At 58.7% G+C, this 16,798-nt stretch overlaps 1 protein-coding gene across 3 annotated transcripts; it reads left to right on the top strand.

Moving 5' to 3' along the window:
* Positions 1 to 1,447: 1,447 nt before the first annotated feature.
* Positions 1,448 to 16,400, top strand: FHOD1 (formin homology 2 domain containing 1; the record flags this gene model as incomplete). 3 transcript variants are annotated; one of them, XM_084257642.1, is made up of 24 exons in its annotated part: positions 1,448 to 1,648; positions 8,591 to 8,697; positions 9,075 to 9,139; positions 9,458 to 9,525; positions 9,609 to 9,714; positions 9,796 to 9,890; positions 10,144 to 10,255; positions 10,342 to 10,436; positions 10,544 to 10,687; positions 10,800 to 10,945; positions 11,049 to 11,285; positions 11,413 to 11,436; positions 11,797 to 11,850; positions 12,703 to 12,818; positions 12,905 to 13,539; positions 13,867 to 14,022; positions 14,249 to 14,431; positions 14,516 to 14,635; positions 14,709 to 14,870; positions 15,266 to 15,456; positions 15,539 to 15,731; positions 15,805 to 15,967; positions 16,044 to 16,244; positions 16,318 to 16,400. In XM_084257642.1, the coding sequence occupies 24 exons, from the start codon at positions 1,448 to 1,450 to the stop codon at positions 16,398 to 16,400; spliced, it is 3,657 nt and encodes a 1,218-aa protein (XP_084113768.1). The 3 variants fall into 3 exon arrangements, with proteins under 3 accessions (XP_084113768.1, XP_084113770.1, XP_084113769.1); XM_084257644.1 differs by lacking the exons at positions 11,413 to 11,436; positions 11,797 to 11,850 and having other exon boundaries at positions 11,121 to 11,285; XM_084257643.1 differs by lacking the exons at positions 11,413 to 11,436; positions 11,797 to 11,850 and having other exon boundaries at positions 11,028 to 11,285.
* Between the last annotated feature and the right edge of the window lie 398 nt (positions 16,401 to 16,798).

Here is a 16,798-nt window from a genome sequence, read left to right as displayed (position 1 = left end):
CCCGGAGCAGGCCCAGCTCATTCCAGGCCGAGAAGGAGGCTGCTCCTCCTTATATCCCGAGCCGAGGAGCACCCGACTTCCCTTTCCCTTAAACTGCAGGGGACTCTTCTCGGAGCCTTTTCTATAAAACTGAAGGAAACTATCTTCTTTCCCTAAACTATGGAAAATCCAGGTCTCGGTTCTCTTACAACTAAGTGGGCTCCAGCAACCCAGCCCTGAAGGGCATTCGGCTTATCTCGCCTCAAACTGAGGACGACTGTCTCCTACTTTCATTCAGTCTGAGGGACATTCATCCCACTTCGGCCCCAAAGCTGAAGGGAACATGTCCTACCTGAGAACCGAAGGGGTATGTTGGGTCCTGTCTCCATGGTCGGACGCGCTGGAAGAAGTTCAAAGGCCCTGGAAGACTAGAACCAGAACCGGTCGGCCCTGGGAAGCTGTCGTGCAGAAAATTCCATATGCCTGTGAGGAAATGAAATCAAGCATGTCTTTTGCTTGAGCAAGAGGCAGCAAAAAAGCCAGCCCCGAGCCAGTCCCCATCAGCAGTGAGGATAAAATCTAACCACCCTGACATCTTGCCTCCTTGCTGAAGAGACCGGTCCCCGAGTCAGAACAAGGTTCTGACTGAGGTTTCAAAATTTATGAATGAAAACGAGACATCCTGTCAAACGTTAATGTTTGATCACTGTACCGTTTGGTGTAAGAAAATAACTACTCCTTTCTCTCCTAAGGCGTATCATCTCACCCAGCCTTGTGGCTGGTGAAGTAGTTTTTTAGAGTAAAATCATTCAGGCTGTTCCCAGTTTCACATCCTCTCTTTGATTATCCAATAATCTCTTTATCCAATTATCACTATTACTGGGATCCTTATTTCAGTCCACAAACTCCCCCAGCAAACTGAGTCATCCACCCTTTTCCTAAAACTGAGGGGTACCTGTCTCTTCTTCCCCCAACTGGAAGGGAAAAGATGCCACCTTTTTCTGGAAATGAAATCAGGTTTCACTTCTCTCTCCAAACTGAATGGGACTCATCTGCTTTCCCCCAATAAGAGAAACCCCTCCACGTGCACCCTCAAACTGACGGGATTAGGGCCATCTGGACCCTAAACCGAGCGAAACCTGGCAGGCCACGATCCGAAGAGGATCCCGCCCCACCTGCCCTAACGAACACAATCTCTGAAAGAAACCGCAGCCTCACCACTCGCGAGCGCACAGAAACCCTCCCGGCCTGGGAGGCGGGGCGCGGGCTGGGATTTTCCCGCCCGCGCAGCCGGTGAAGTAACGGGATCGCCCGCCCCCGGCACGGCTCGCCCCACCCTCCCCGGGCCCCGCCTCCGGCTTGCTCCGCCCTCCTACCCCGGCGTCGGGCCCGGCCCGGCCCAGACCGCACAGTCCGAGGAGTAGACGACGCGGCGCGGGGGCGCGCGGCGCCGGCCAGTGGCAAAGCCATGGCGGGCGGGGAAGACCTCGGGGAAGGGGAGCCGGTGTCTGTGGTCACCGTGAGGGTGCAGTACCTGGAGGACACCGACCCCTTCGCCTGTGCCAACTTCCCCGAGCCTCGCCGGGCCCCCACCTGCAGCCTGGACGGGGCGCTGCCTCTGGGCGCGCAGATACCGGCGCTGCACCGTCTGCTGGGGGCGCCGCTCAAGGTGAGGGGGCCTGGAGAAAGGCTGGGGGCGATCGAGGGTTCAGGGTTGGCGCCATGAAAGCCTTTGGGAGGTGCCCCTCGAGGAGAGAGGCTGGAGCAGTGTCGCTTCTCCGGGTACACGCTGCCTTGCCTGCAAGCGACGCCTCTTAAGTTAAGGGGAAGCTGAGGGAGGAACAGGGGCGCTTGTGGTCTGCGCCAGCCGAGCTGCCCCGTGCAGCGAGGCCCACCTGGGGATGAGCTTGGGGTCCACTGGCTGCCTGTCTGCCCGGGAGAGGGTGGCCGTAGGCGTCTGGGTAGTAGCGGATCCAGGGGCCGAGCTGGGGAGCCACCAGTTTCCACCTGCTCAGGTAAGCGGGGGGCGGGCCCAGGAGGAGGGGCGGGCCTGGGGCGGGCCCCTGGAGGTGGCGAGGGCTGGATTGGGCCTTGTGAGATAGCAGTGCCTCTGTAGGTGGGGCCCGGCCTGGGAGTGCCCGCCGAGGGGAGCTGTCTCCGGGAGAGGGGAGTCCCCGGGAAGCGGCCGGGCCCGGCACCCGCCGAGCACGAGTGGCTGCGCTGCTGGAAAAGCCCTTTGAGTCACCGCGCCACCATCCCGTCCCCCCGCGCTGCCGGGAGGGGAGGGCGGGCCCGGCTAATTTTAAACCGCGGGCCTGCCCTGGTTTGCCTGCGCCCCGCAGTCGACTAGCGCACAGCGCCGGGAGAGGCCCTTTTCCAGATGGCCGGCCCGACCTCCCTTCCCGCTCAGCCCCCCTCAGGCATCCCTTTCCGGCGCGCGGGGTTTCCGGGCCGGGACTCTGGGAGGCAGACAATCACCCCCCACCCCACCCCACCCCCTATTCTCCGCCAGGCGGTCTGCACCGAGTGGCGAGGAGGAAGAGAGAATTGATGGGGTGCCCTCCTCTTGCTCCCGGCCGTGGCTGGACGCCCAGTTGCGCAAACTTGCCCCTCAGGCCCGGGGTCTCCCCTGGAATGCGCCCCGGGCCCCCAGCCTGCATTCCTCGCGCTGAGAGCCCGCCCCGCCTCCCAGGGCTGGGAAGAGGGTGGTGAGGATCGTGGCCTGAGGAGTGGCGCGTGTCGGGGCAAAGCATGAAGGCAGCAGCCCTCTGCCCACTCCAGAGTTTTGAGGCAAACACACACCCTTCCCTTGCTCTGCCCTGTTCGCAGGGGGAAACTGAGGTGGGCCTGGAAGAAGCTCCCAGGGGCCACCTCCCATTCAGGATGGCGGGCTGGGGAGAGAGGAGTTCTTGCCTCAGGGCTCCTGGAAGTCCTGGCACGAAGAGCACTGGAGAGAGAGAAAAATGTATTCCTCCACCCCCCACCCCCGCTCTGGGACAGGACCTAGCCCTGACACCCCTCTTCCCAATTAGGGGTAGGCTTGGGAAGTCGACTGCAAGAAAGAGCATCAGAACCACCCCTAATTCTCTGCTCACCCCCTACCCCACCATTGCTCTCCCTCTGTCTCCAGCTGAGCACGCTGCTGAGCTCAGAGACTGTTAAATCCTCCACCCCCAACTCAGTCCTTCCTGGTCTCCCCACTTTTGGGATCTCCCGCCTCCTGTATCTGAGAACTGTCACATACCCACAGGCAGCATATGGGGGTGGGCATGCTGGGTGACAAGGTGATTGGAGCCAGGACTCCCCGGTGCTGGCAGTTCCGCCAGGAATGGTCAGATGCAGTGTTGTGCTCATCCCAAATATAAACTGTGACCACAGCCCCAGAATAGAAGGCTGGAGGAAGAAGGGCTGAGAATAGGGTAGGGGCAGGGATATCAGAGAGCTGAGGGAGGGGGAGCAGAGCTCCTCCTTGCAGGAAATGTCAACAGCTGGTTCCTCCCTAAGTCCAGTGAGTGGGTGCCCCAGGGGCACAGACATGACTCAGGCCTGCCTGATAGCCCTCTAGAGGGGAGAGGTGACCCAGAAACCCAAGTGTCTCCCTCTCAGGCAGAAATAAGAGGAGGGGGTTTCCTCTACTGACTGCTTGGCCCTGTGGACAGTTGTCCAGAAGAGGAATGAGACACAGCCCAGTGCCTTCTGCCCGCCCACTCTGGGTACTGCCTCCTATCACCCCTGCAGGCCCTGGCCTTCCCTGGGGATGTACAGAGGCCCAGCCCACTTTGGGGTTCCACCCCACACATCCCAGTGGTCTGGACTTAGCCTCTAGAATTCCCATAGGGGCTTCCTTTTTAAAGGATTCAGAGCTTACAGGCCTGAGAAGGCCTTGCTCATTTCCTCCCAGTCTAGGAGGAAGCTCCTGACCACAGTTTCTGACTCATCTCCTGACCCTGGGGGGGAGGGTCCTGGCAGTGCCCTGGCCCTGCCTGGTGTCCTCAAGGGAACTAGGAATATCTCCCTTCTGTGTGGGAGCCTCACCCAGTCCAGAGATCTGCGTCTGGCCACAGTGGGAGGAAACTACTCTCTGGCCTCGCCATCTGTGCTTCCTTACTCAGAGTGGCCCAGTCCTGCCCTCCAGGTTTCTTTGCCCTTATGGGCAGTGCCTCAGGAGCTGCTCCCTGCTACCCAAATGCCCTTCCACATCTGGAAAAGTACTAACTTTTGCCTGGGCCCCAGACAGAGGAACCCTGGATACTCTGCCCCTGATGCAAAAGGGCAGAGGGTCCCTCTACTGCTGGCGGCAGGGATAACCCTAGAAATCTGCTCATTACCAGTAACTGTTTCCCCAGCTGTGGCAAAAGATCAGGGTAGGGCAGGGATGACACTGTCCTAAATGACACTCGCCCTTCCCTCTCCAGCCTCAGTTTGCCCCTCAGAAGCATTTGTGGTTAGGGGGCTAAATTGCGAACCTGAATTACTAGGACAGAGACCAAGAGGGGCCCCAGAGTATTGTTAAGGGTAATAAAGGAAACTGGGGATGAACTGAGTCCTTTAGTACCCTGATATGGTGGTCTCTTGGGAGACTAGAGAAGACTGGGATGTGGGCATGAGTCATGGCCTTCTCCCAGCTTTCCTTGGAGCTGGCATGTCCAACTTGCTGGTCATCCTGGGCTAGGGATCCTGGGTTGCAGCCTAGTGAAGGATGCCAGGACCTAGGTTTGGGCAGAAGTTGGCACTATTACTCCAGCATGTATGATGTCTGTGTGTTCATTCATGTTCCCTTGCTGGAACTGGGAGAACCTGTTTGGGGTATTTGTAGAGTCCAGAAGGCTGAGGGGCCATCTCTAGCCTTTGGCAACCCTCCGGGCCCGAGCCTCATACCTTATCCCCTGGAGGATTTCCAGAGTCCACCTGCCCAAGATCCAGGTCAGTTTGCCCAGCTCCATTCCCAGTTGTGCAGCCTGGGGCAGATTCACTGACTTTCTGAGCCTTGGTTTCCTCACCTGTAATGGGTTTATCAGGAAAATCAAATGATGTATGCACAAAGGTGGCAAATGTGGGTTTCCCTCAAGGACCATTGCGTCATGTCATCCAGAAAGTCACAGTCTAGTTGGAGACCCAAGATAACAAGGTCTTCAGAGCACATGGTCTAGTGTTTATAGGAAAGGAGAAGAAAAAGGCAGTTGACAAGTTACTTCCTACAACAGGAATCTTTCAGCATATAATTCTACCCTCTTCTCCACCTTTCTTGTACCTGATGTTTCCTTTCATTAGTTGAGGGAAACTGAGGCTGGCGTTCGGTAACATACCCTGGCCTGGACCCGTTCATTCTCACCTGGTAATACTGTTATAAAAAATGTTGGGGAGTGGGGCCTCCCCAGTGGCGCAGCGGTTGAGCGCTGGGTTGCGAAGCTGCCCGCAGCCTCTGCAGCACCGGTTCAATCCCCGGCTGCTCCCCGGCCACCAAAGGAGGGTCCCACATGGCGCAGCAGACCTCTCCTGCCGCCCACTGCTCCCCTCAGCAGTGTACTTCGGTCCTTCTGCCTGCTCTGCTCCCCGCTCTGGCTCTGGTGAATGCTCTCACCCTCCAGCGCCTCTGGACTGCACCCCGGTTCTTATATAAATAAATCAATAAATCTTAAAAAAAAAATGTTGGGAGGCAGACACTACGGTCTCCTGAACTTGGCCCTGCATCTAAAACCATATGTAGCCAGTTGGTTTCAGCTGCTAGAAAAGCCTGAGTTCAGAGAACAAGAGAAAAGTGGGCTAGAGGCTGCAGTCGGGGGGTTCTGAAGGATGAGGAAGGACTTCGCCCTAAGACAGACAGCAGGGAAGTGTGGGAGACAAGAGCCAGGAGGGAGTCAAGCATGTGGGCCCTCACTGCGTGCTGACCCTCAGTGCTGTCTGTCTGCAGGGGCCCCGGTCTGGGCTAACTCCAGCCTGGCTCTGCCCCAGGGTGTGAGAAACAAGGCCCAGAGGTTTGGCTCTCACAATGGTGACCCCAAGGAAGGGGCCAGAGGTGTGAGGGATAAGCACCACCCAGCTGAAACTCTGCTCTTTGCTGCCTGCCTCACCCTACCCACTACTACCCCTGCCTCCCATCCAGGACAGGGATCTCGGAGTGGGGGCCCTGTCCTGAACCAATTCCCAGCAACGAGGCCCTGGCTGGATCGGGCAGGTGAAGTGGGAGGGGTTCACAGCTACCAGCATGGAGGGACCCTGCTCCTCCGAGGTGGCTAGGGGTGGTGGAGGACTCATCTTCAGAACCGAGTGGAAGCAGGTGTCCCCGGGGCCTGCATGGAGAGGGCCGTGCCCTACTTGGCAGGCATTAGAACTACAAATGTGCATGCAGGAAGGGAGAGCATGCTGGGCCTGAGCTTTCTGTAGGTGCGCTGCAGGGGCCAGTACAGGCATGTGTGTGTGTGCGCGTGCATGTGTGTGTGTGCGTACGGGTGTGTGCACATAAACATCTGTTTATCAGGTCATATACCCAGATGAGTAAGAAGTCACCAGGTATAATCTGATCACCCTCCAGCGTTCATCTTTACAGCACGCCGCCCCTCCCTTTTCTCAGCACCCTTGGCGGTGGGGACTGTACTCTTATTTGTGGACTTTTTCTGAGTTAAGTCTGTCTGCCTCCCCCACTGGGCTCGAAGGAAGGCAAGGCAGAAGCAGTGTCTTATTCCCTGTTCTGCCCTCAGCATCTAAAGCCAGCCTGATTTGTGAATGCTTGAATGAATGAGCTATTCTATGTGTTTGCTTTGGGGGCCATTGCGGGGCTGTATGGTTGTGGGGGAGATGTTTCTCTAGGGTCTGGGAATCCTCCAGGCCAAGGTAGATTCCTCGGTGCCGGGGGCAGGGGTGTGTGTGTGTGGGGTGCGGATGAGATTGCTGAGTCATGCATGGAATCAGAGGGATCAGAGGAATGTGGGTTGCCCTCAACTGAGCTGGTCCCGGAAGAAGTACCCTAGCCCTGGGGCCTGGCCACCTCCTCTCAAACCTGATCCCAGCAGGCCCTGGAGAAGATGACTCTGCTCCCTGGGAAGGGAGCGAGGCCCAGGCCCGCCCAAGGCGCCCAGGGGGAGGGCAGGCAGCCAGGCAGGAAGTGGGACAGAGAACAGGCTGGAGTGTTTGTCCTATGTCCCATGTCCCAGGCGGGGGTGGGGAGGTGTTGGGGGGAGGTGTCACCCAAGGGCCCACATGCCGAACTGCCAGGAAGGAACTGGGTCAGGTTCTCAGGATGAGCAGGGTTGCTAAGCAGAGACAGGGCTGGGGCAGGAGCGGACTCCCTCTCCTCACTCAGGCGACCGGGTGGTGGGGCGTTGCGGGGTGGTCACATAGGTGGAAACTCTTGGACAGGGTCCAGAACAGGGTGGGCTGGTGGACCAGCAGGAGAATTGCTGAGGTTGATTTTCCCAGTGAGATGGCGACCAGAAAACCCCTGCCTCTCTAGCGGGGGCTCTCCTTGGGCCCTGATAGCTCAAGGGGTGGGACCACTCATATCAAGGAGACTTTGCTGAGCCCTGTATACTAGCACTGTGCCCCGGGGGAGGTGTCCAGGAGAGGCACCATGCGGCTCTCAGACTCCAGTCACCTCCAGGCCTCTCTGCAGACACTCCTCAGAGGGCCAAGTGTCACACCCACGGTGGTGGAGGGGAGCCAGGCCGGCAGGGGAGGGAGACGCGGGCAGCAGACACATGGATGGAGCATGGACCTTTTTGTTACAAAGGCTGGTTTCAGGGTCCTTCTGTAGAGTGACTGAGTCAGACCCTGAAATTTGGTTTTCAATAGGCCCTCGGTGGCCTCTGGGGACCAGTTAGGACGGCTGTAATTGTAGCCCTTTTGGGTGCAGGGCAAAGACCCTGAGTCCTGGAGGAATGGGGAACCTATGAATTAGCCCCTACTCCTCACTGTTCTATTCACACACACACACACCCCCAGCTCCCAGCTGGATTGCACCTCCCGACATTCTTCACACTTTCCCCTTGGGCTTGAATGCTTTGTGGTCACAGCTTATCACCCCACAGGGCTGTGAACTTCCTCGAAGGCAGGAACTTCCTCCCATCTTCTCTCCATTCCCCTTCCTCATTCGTGTTCATTAGCTCAGCAGGCATTTAGTAAGCACTTACCATGTGCCAAGTGCCGTGCAGGCTCTGCATATCGAGCACGGAGCACCACAGACCCGGTGCCTGAGCCCAGTCAGCCTCTGTGCGGGGGGAAGGAGACTGGCGTCAAGGCTATGGTGACGCTGCTCAGAAAGCCGCAGAAGGGGTCCCACGCAGGGTGGAGTGGGCCGCACAGCACTGGCTAGAGGAGTCCAGAATGGCATTCCAAAAGATGTTATCAAGTGTGAACCCAGAGAATGGGTAGGTGTTAGCCAGGAGAAAACAGTCCGAACAAAGAGCAAGAAGGCCTGGCACCCGAGAATAGTGGACTTTTGCACACGTTCGGTACAGGAGTAATGGCTGTTGAAGGAACACGTGACCGCAGTGTGGCCCCCTGGCACTGTGCCTCTCTGCCATCACCCCAAGTGGGAGACAGGACATCATGGGGTATCCATTCATATCCTTGCCACCTCTTCCCCCGCCCTAATAGCTGTTCCCTTTGCCCCCAGCTGGAGGACTGCGCCCTGCAAGTGTCTCCTTCTGGATTTTACCTGGACCCTGAGCTGTCCCTTGAAGAACAGCGGGAGATGCTGGAGGGCTTCTATGAAGAGATCAGGTCAGAGCTGGTGGAGGGGAAGGCGGGCACCACCCTTGCCCTCACCAGGGGCTGGCTTGGGTGTCAGCAGCCCAGACACCTAATCTCTAGCCTGAGCCGTGGGTCACTTCCTACTGCCCTGGGGAACGATGCCAGGGGAATCTCAAGGCCTGGCCGGTGTAACCGGCTGCCTGGGGTGGGAGTGGGGGAGAGGAGCTCTCCTACATAACTGAGATACCTGTGTTTGCACAAACCCTCCTGTCGGGACAACCCTGGGGCCTGGGGAGGAAGGAGCTGAGCCAGGGCTGGCATGCAGGGAGGTCTCTGGCTGCCTTGGTGTGGGGGTTGGGGCCCTGAGGAATGGTCTTGGAGCTGCTGACTAAGCTGCTTGATTCCAGCAAAGGGCGGAAGCCTACACTGATTCTGCGGACCCAACTCTCTGTGAGGGTCAATGCCATCTTGGGTGAGTGTGTGAGGGCCTCCATGTCCAACAACCCCCACAGCCCAGCTGGCTCAGTTTCTTTCAGGTCAGTGCTGGACAGTGGACAGGGCGCATGAGAGGCAGGATACATGACCCCTCCTCATTCCTATCCTGACCTCTCTCTCCAGGGCCAGGGCAAATGCTGCAGCCTGACTGCGGTGGTTGGCCAGAGTCAGGGAGTGGAGGAGGAGGTGGGCGGTTCAGGGAAAGGCTATTTCTTGAAGGGGTGCTGTGGTTGTGTCGCAGGAGATCAGGGTATCTGTGTCTCCCTGAGGCTCCATGCCCACCCGTCCTTTGCAGAAAAGTTGTATGGCTGCAGTGGCCCAGAGCTCCGTCGCTCCCTCTTCTCACTAAAACAGATCTTCCAGGTGAGGCCCAGAGGTGGGCTGGGGTCGGGTGTGCAGCCCTGTTCCCCCTAAACTCCCCCCTGGTGCCTCCTCCGTGCCTCCAGGAGGACAAGGATCTAGTGCCTGAATTCGTACACTCAGAGGGGTTGAGTTGCCTCATCCGTGTGGGCGCTGCTGCCGATCACAACTACCAGACTTACATCCTGAGAGGTCAGCCCCACCCCTGCCCAGCCCCACCATCCCTGCCCTCAGTGGCCCCTAACTGACCTCCTCTTGTCCTTGTGTCCCCAGCACTAGGCCAGCTGATGCTTTTTGTGGACGGGATGCTGGGAGTGGTGGCCCACAGTGAGACTGTGCAATGGCTGTATACGCTGTGCGCCAGTCTGGTAAGTGGCCTCCACCCAGCCATGCACCCTTTACCTACTGCCTGTCACTGGACCGTCTTCGGCGAATAGGCTGGAATGGAGCGGGTCTGAGGCCCCTCTAAGCCTCGGGAGCACTTGGTGGCTGGGACTGGAGCCAGTCTTTCTGCCCAGACTCTCCTCTCTGGGCAACCCCAGCCACCCTTTCCCCCACACACACCAGGAGCTGGCACAAGTCTGGGCCAAGCCCCACTCGTGTGCTCACTCCTTTCCCTAGTCCCGCTTGGTGGTGAAGACAGCCCTGAAGCTGCTGCTGGTGTTTGTGGAATACTCGGAGAACAACGCACCGCTCTTCATCCGTGCAGTCAACTCTGTGGCCAGCACCACTGGTCAGTTGCTGCCCGTCCCTTCCCCGCCATTCCGAGCCCTGTCCCCTACCTGACCCTGTGTGACTGTGTCCCTTCCTGTGCGGCAGGTGCTCTTCCGTGGGCCAATCTGGTGTCCATCCTGGAGGAGAAGAACGGCGCTGACCCTGAGTTGCTGGTGTACACAGTCACCCTCATCAACAAGGTGTGTGGGCAGGGGTAGGGGAGCCAAGTACCAATCGTGGACCCCTCAGGCTCCTGACTGCTGAACCCCGCCAACCTCACCCTTGCCCTCCTATACCCGTCCACCAGACCCTGGCGGCTCTTCCGGACCAGGACTCCTTCTACGATGTGACAGATGCCCTGGAGCAGCAGGGCATGGAGACCCTGGTGCAGCGCCACTTGAGCGCCCTGGGCGTGGACATAGACCTGCGCGCGCAGCTCGTGCTCTATGAGGTGGGCTGGGCCCTTCGGGCTGCGCGGTGGGTAGGGACGGAGCGAGGTTCCCCACCGCGCCACCCCCACCGACCTGGGCCTCAGAGGCTCACATCTGGCCCGCCCCTGCCAGAGCGCCCTTCGGTTGGAGGATGGAGACATTGAAGAAGCTGCAGCAGGTGGGCGGCGGGAGCGCCGAAAGCCTTCTTCAGAGGAGGGCAAAAGGAGCCGCCGATCTCTAGAAGGGGGGGGCTGCCCCGTGCGTACCCCGGAGCCTAGGTGAGAATAACGAAGGCCGTAAGCAGATCCGGAGAGTGGATCCGCCAGCTGAGCCTTGTCCCCTGACAGGCCCTGTCTCCAGCCCCGCAGGACCTGCCTCCAGCCCCGCGGGACCTGCCTCACCGACGGGCCCCGCCTCTGCGAGCCCCACCTGGCCGGCAGCCCCCGCCTCCAGCCCCGCCTCCCCGATCAGCTCCACCCCCGGCAGGCCAGCCCTGCCCACGAGTCCCGCCTCCAGCCCTGTGAGCCCCACCTCTGGCCTCCACTCCACGCTGAGCGTCTTTCCGACCCTCTCAGTGGCGCCCTCGGCGGCAGACAGCTGCGAGAGGAGCGTCTACAAGTGAGTTGTGAGCTCGAGGCCTCCCCACAGCCTTCTTGCCAGCTGTCCCTCCACTCGGCCCCTTCACCGGCCCTTCTTTGCCCAACTCCTCTGCCCAAACGCGTGCTTTCTCTTTCTTTCTTTCCAGACTTCACCAAACTGCTCCTGTTTGGTAAGTGACTGCTGGAGGGCTGGCTCAGCTCTGAACGGACCTCATCCTCCTGAGACTTCACCTTTCTGTCCTGTCTTCGCCACTTGCCATTCGTCTCCCTCCTGCCATCTGTCTTCCTGTTTCTCGGTCACTGACTCGTTCTGCCCTGTCTTTGGCACTCACTTCACCCTGCCCTGCTTCATGTCAGTCTGTCCATCTCCAGTGTTCTTATATCATGACTCCCCGCCCCTTCCTCTTCCCACCGTGGCTGGGAAGGAATCCCTGGTATCACTGCCCAGATCTGTGTGAGTGTGGGCAGCTGGGCTTTGGCGTGCAACAACGCCACAATTATCATCTCTTCCTCTCGCCCCTCTCACCCAGGGCCCCTGAGAGCCCACCTGTCCCCCAGGCCCATACTGGGCAGGCCAGGCAGGAGTAAGTACAAAGGCCAGCCTGCCAGGCCCACCATGCGCTCAGGGCTTCAGCATTGCTTGCCCGGCAGGGGTCCCACAAACCTAATGCGGTGGTAACTGGAGCTGCTCAGGCACCACTGTCCCAGACTTGCGCCTCCTTGGTTACCCAGGGAGGTACTGCTACATTGGGAAGGTCACTGGGGTCACAGTGGTCCCGATGCTTCAAGAGTGACCCCTTAAATAGCTAAGCCCAAAGATGAGAACATGGATTCTCAAACCGAGCCCATTTTCCCACATCCTCAGTTCAGGAATGGGGCAGGGAGGAGGCCTAGGGCACTGTGTGGAGTGAGGGTAGAGGAACAATCTAGGGCTGAGGGAAGGACAGGGACTGAGGCTGGGGAGACCACAAAAGAGACTGGATCACATGACTTACTTCAGCATAAGCTGAGCGCCTGTTGTTTGCCAGGCCCTCTTCTGAGTACAGGCCATAGCTCCCAGAAGCTTCCAAACACGCTGAGGGAGCGACATTCTGGTGTGCCCGCTGGGTCAGCTGGCTTCTCCCCCTGCATAAGTGTCCTTGTCTGGAATCAGTACAGTGACCATGAGCAGCAGCAGGGTTGCAAGTTCGACGTTGAATAGAACTTCTCCCTGTGTTGATCTGGGAACATTTGGTTGGTAGTGACCCCGCCCAATGGGGAGACTCAACAGGAGCTGGCCTTGGGGGGCAGGACCTGGGTCTGCTCAGCGCATGGACTATTCCCTGTGTGTATGTGTGCCTGCAACTGGGGGCAGAGCCTGGGGGCCCAGCAAGGCATGTTCACCACCCTGGGCTGTACCATGTCAGAAAACATCACTGACAAGTGCTTCTCTCCAGAGCTCGGTTCCTGGAGAATGTGGCAGCAGCAGAAACAGAGAAGCAGGCTGCGCTGGCTCAGGGCCGAGCGGAGGCACTGGCTGGAGCCATACCTGATGAGACTGATGGGCACCCAGGTGAGTAGGTGGGCGAGCACAATCTACCCATGCTGCCCTGCTGCCTGCAGATGGCATGATGCTGACAATTGCTTTCCTTTTCCTAGATACCCGGGAATTATGGGGCTCCCCTGAGCTGGCCTCTGTACCCAGAACATCCCAGAGCCCTGTCTCCCGAGTCCTGCTCCGGGCCCAGCGGAGTCTTGAGCCGGAGCCCAAGGAGCCACTAGTCCCACCAAGCCCCAAGGAGCTCCCTACCCAGGAGCTCCCTACCCTTGTATCCAAGCTCTGCATTGGGGACCTGGACTTCTCAGATCTGGGGGAGGATGAAGACCAGGACATGCTGAACATAGAGGCTGTGGAAGCTGACACAGGAATCCCACCTCCACCACCCCCACTGCCCCTACTCTCTGGAGCCCCCCCACCTCCTCCACCCCTACCCCCTCCACCCCTACCCCCTCCACCCCTACCTCCTCCATCCATCAAAGGCCCATTCCCACCACCTCCACCCCCAGCTGTCCCCCCTCCCCCCTCAGCACCTGACAGCCTAGCCCTTCCCATCAAGAGGAAGACAGTAAAACTCTTCTGGCGAGAGCTAAAACTGGCTGGGGGCCATGGAAGCTCTGGGAGCCGCTTTGGGCCCTGCCCTACCCTGTGGGCCTCGCTGGAACCTGTCTCAGTGGACACAGCCCGTCTAGAACACCTGTTTGAGTCCCGCGCCAAGGATGTGCTGCCTTCCAAGGTAGGTAATCCCACCCTCATCTACAAGGTAATCCCAGTGGAGAGGGGGGAGTCAGCTCAAGGGTTTGAACCACAGTGGCCAGCCCCTCATTTCCCACATGCAAAAACATAGAAAGCAGTAAGAACTTGGCTAAGGTCTCTCAACAAGGGAATAATAGGGCCCTATTAATTTGAGTTCATCCCAAGGCATTGCATATGCCAAGTATCCGTTTATGGGGTGAGCCCCACAACTGCCTACTTCCAGTTAGGGCCCGGGAGTACCACCTTGGACTGTTGGCCCAGCTAGTCCCTTTCCCAGTCTTACACTGCCCTCCCCCCAACCTCAAAGAAAGCTGGCGAGGGCCGCCGGACCATGACTGTAGTGCTGGACCCCAAGCGCAGCAATGCCATCAACATTGGCCTAACCACACTGCCACCTGTACACGTCATCAAGGCTGCCCTGCTCAACTTTGATGAGTTTGCTGTCAGCAAGGATGGCATTGAGGTGGGGATAGCCTCCTAGCAATGTGGGAGGGAGGTGGGAGGCCTGACCTTTTCCTTTGGCCAGTGGGCATTTCCTGTCCCTTCTTGGTGGGCATGGGCTTGGCATTTCTGCAGAACACTCCCTAGACCCTGGGGCTCCCCCAGATGACATAGGGAGAAACCCAGACCCTTGCCTGAGGCCTAAGGCCAGCACTGAGCAGCCTATGGGGCGGTGGCTGCATCCTCAGAAGCTTTTGACCATGATGCCGACGGAGGAGGAGAGGCAGAAGATTGAAGAGGCCCAGCTGGCCAATCCTGACATCCCCCTGGGCCCAGCTGAGAATTTCCTGATGACCCTCGCCTCCATCGGGGGCCTGGCTGCCCGCCTGCAACTCTGGGCCTTCAAACTGGATTATGACGGCATGGAGCGGGTACCTGGGTCACAAGATGGGATAGACAGTGGGGGGCTGAGCATGAGACCACAAGGTCTGAGAGTCTCTGACCTCCCACATTAGGAAATCGCAGAGCCGCTGTTTGACCTGAAAGTGGGCATGGAACAGCTGGTGCAAAATGCCACCTTCCGCTGCATCCTGGCCACGCTGCTAGCTGTGGGCAATTTCCTCAATGGCTCCCAGGTGAGACAACACAAGGGCTGGAGGCCAGGACTCTGGAGCTGACCAGGCCCAGGCTCAAACAGGGTCCTTTCAGAGCAGCGGCTTTGAGCTGAGCTACCTGGAGAAGGTGTCAGAGGTAAAGGACACAGTGCGCCGGCAGTCACTGCTGCACCATCTCTGCTCCTTGGTGCTCCAGGCCCGGCCCGATTCCTCCGACCTCTACTCAGAAATCCCTGCTCTGACCCGCTGTGCTAAGGTGAGCATCAGCCAGAGGCTGGGCCGAGGCTGGCCAAGGAGTGAGGAGTACTGATTCTGGGCCTGGCTTCTCCCGCTTCGGGCTGCTGGGTTGCTGCGCCAGGGCTTGCTAGGGCTACAGGTGTTTGACCGGCTATGTCCTCTGCAAAAAAAAAAAAAAGCCAAAAACTCTTTCCTCTATTAGCTGGGCCCCACCTACACTCTTTGGGTCTGTTCAGTCACCGCTTCCCACAAGAAACCTAAGCTGTTGCCACTCCCCCAAGGGCACTTCTCTGTTTCACATCAGACTGAGTTTTTGGAGGGAGGGGGTGGGTCTCAGCCATCTGTGTCCCAGGGCCTAGGCCGGCCAGCCCTCACAACCTTAGGTGGGAGGCCATACACACCCTGCTTTTCCAGGTGGACTTCGAGGAGCTGAATGAGAACCTGGGGCAACTGGAACGCCGAAGCAGGGCAGCGGAGGAGAGTTTGCGGGGCCTGGCCAAGCATGAACTGGCCCCAGCCCTGCGTACTCGCCTTATCCACTTCCTGGGCCAGTGTGCCCGCCGGGTTGCCATGCTGAGGGTGGTACACCGCCGTGTCTGCAACAGGTGGGGGCATGGGCCACAGAGAGGCCAGAGCCCACTCCTGTTCCTCAAACCACTAGTAGGACTCACCACCTCTGACCCCCAGGTTCCACGCCTTCCTGCTCTACCTGGGTTACACGGCACAGGCAGCCCGCGAAGTGCGCGTCATGCAGTTCTGCCACACGCTGCGCGAGTTCGCACTGGAGTACCGCACTTGCCGGGAACGGGTGCTGCAGCAGCAAAAGAAGCGCGCCACGTACCGGGAGCGCAACAAGACCCGGGGACGCATGATCACCGAGGTGGGCCTGACTCCCATCCCCTCCCTTCCTGCCAGCTTCCCATACCCCCAGCTCACCTCTCTCCCCTTTCTAGACAGAGAAGTTCTCAAGTGTGGCTGGGGAAGCTCCCTGCAACCCATCTGTCCCAGTGGCAGTGGGCAGCGGGCCAGGCCGAGGTGATGCCGACAGTCACGCCAGCATGAAGAGCCTGCTGACTAGCAGGCCTGAGGACCCTACACACGCCCGCCGTAGCAGAGGTGGGACCTGTGTCTACTGGGGGCAAAGAGCTCAAGGCACCACCTTGGCCTGACCTTCCTATCTGGCCTCCCTTAGGCATGGTCCAGAGCAGTTCCCCAACCATGCCCACTGCGGTGGAGCCCTCCACTGCACCCCCAGAAGAACCCCCAGGCTCCAGTTCACCCAGTGACACTTCTGATGAGATCATGGATCTGCTGGTGCAGTCAGTGACCAAGAGCAATCCTCGTGCCTTAGCTGCTCGGGAACGGAAGCGTTCCCGTGGCAACCGCAAGTCTTGTAAGTACTCCCCACACTCCCAGTGCCCACTTTCACCCCATCGACTCCCTCCAACCCTGCTCTGTCCTTGCAGTGAGACGGACATTGAAGAGTGGACTCGGAGAGGATCTGGTGCAGGCACTAGGACTGAGTAAGGGTCCCGGCCTGGAGGTGTGAAGGTGCTCCCTCCGGGACACCAATATGGGCCCCGCCTGCAATGAAAAAGACTGTAGAGTGAGCAGAGACCAGAGCAGAATTCTGGGCCTCTTCTCAACTCCAGGGCCACTCAGTGGCCAGTACTTTGAGCAGTATTACTTGTATATGCCTATCTGTGTGTGTGTGTGTGTGTGTACGTGTGCCTATGCACATGTGTGTGCATGTGTCAGTGCATGGAATAAAGTATTTCCTGACAATCCAAGAGTCTTTTTCCTCTCTCAAGGTACCCAACACGTGGGGTCTGTAATAGGAGGAAAATACAAACGACCGGCTCTTGCCTCACCCCTTGTTATTGCCCACAAAACCATCAGCCACATTCTAAGTCATTTATTAAACAATCCTACCCTCGGACTGCTTTT

The sequence above is a fragment of the Talpa europaea genome, assembly GCF_964194135.1.
Source record: "Talpa europaea genome assembly, chromosome: 16".
NCBI classification, from domain to species: Eukaryota; Metazoa; Chordata; class Mammalia; order Eulipotyphla; family Talpidae; genus Talpa; species Talpa europaea.
The sequence above is the reverse complement of the archived record's forward strand: the minus strand, read 5'-3'. Positions and strand labels throughout refer to the sequence as shown.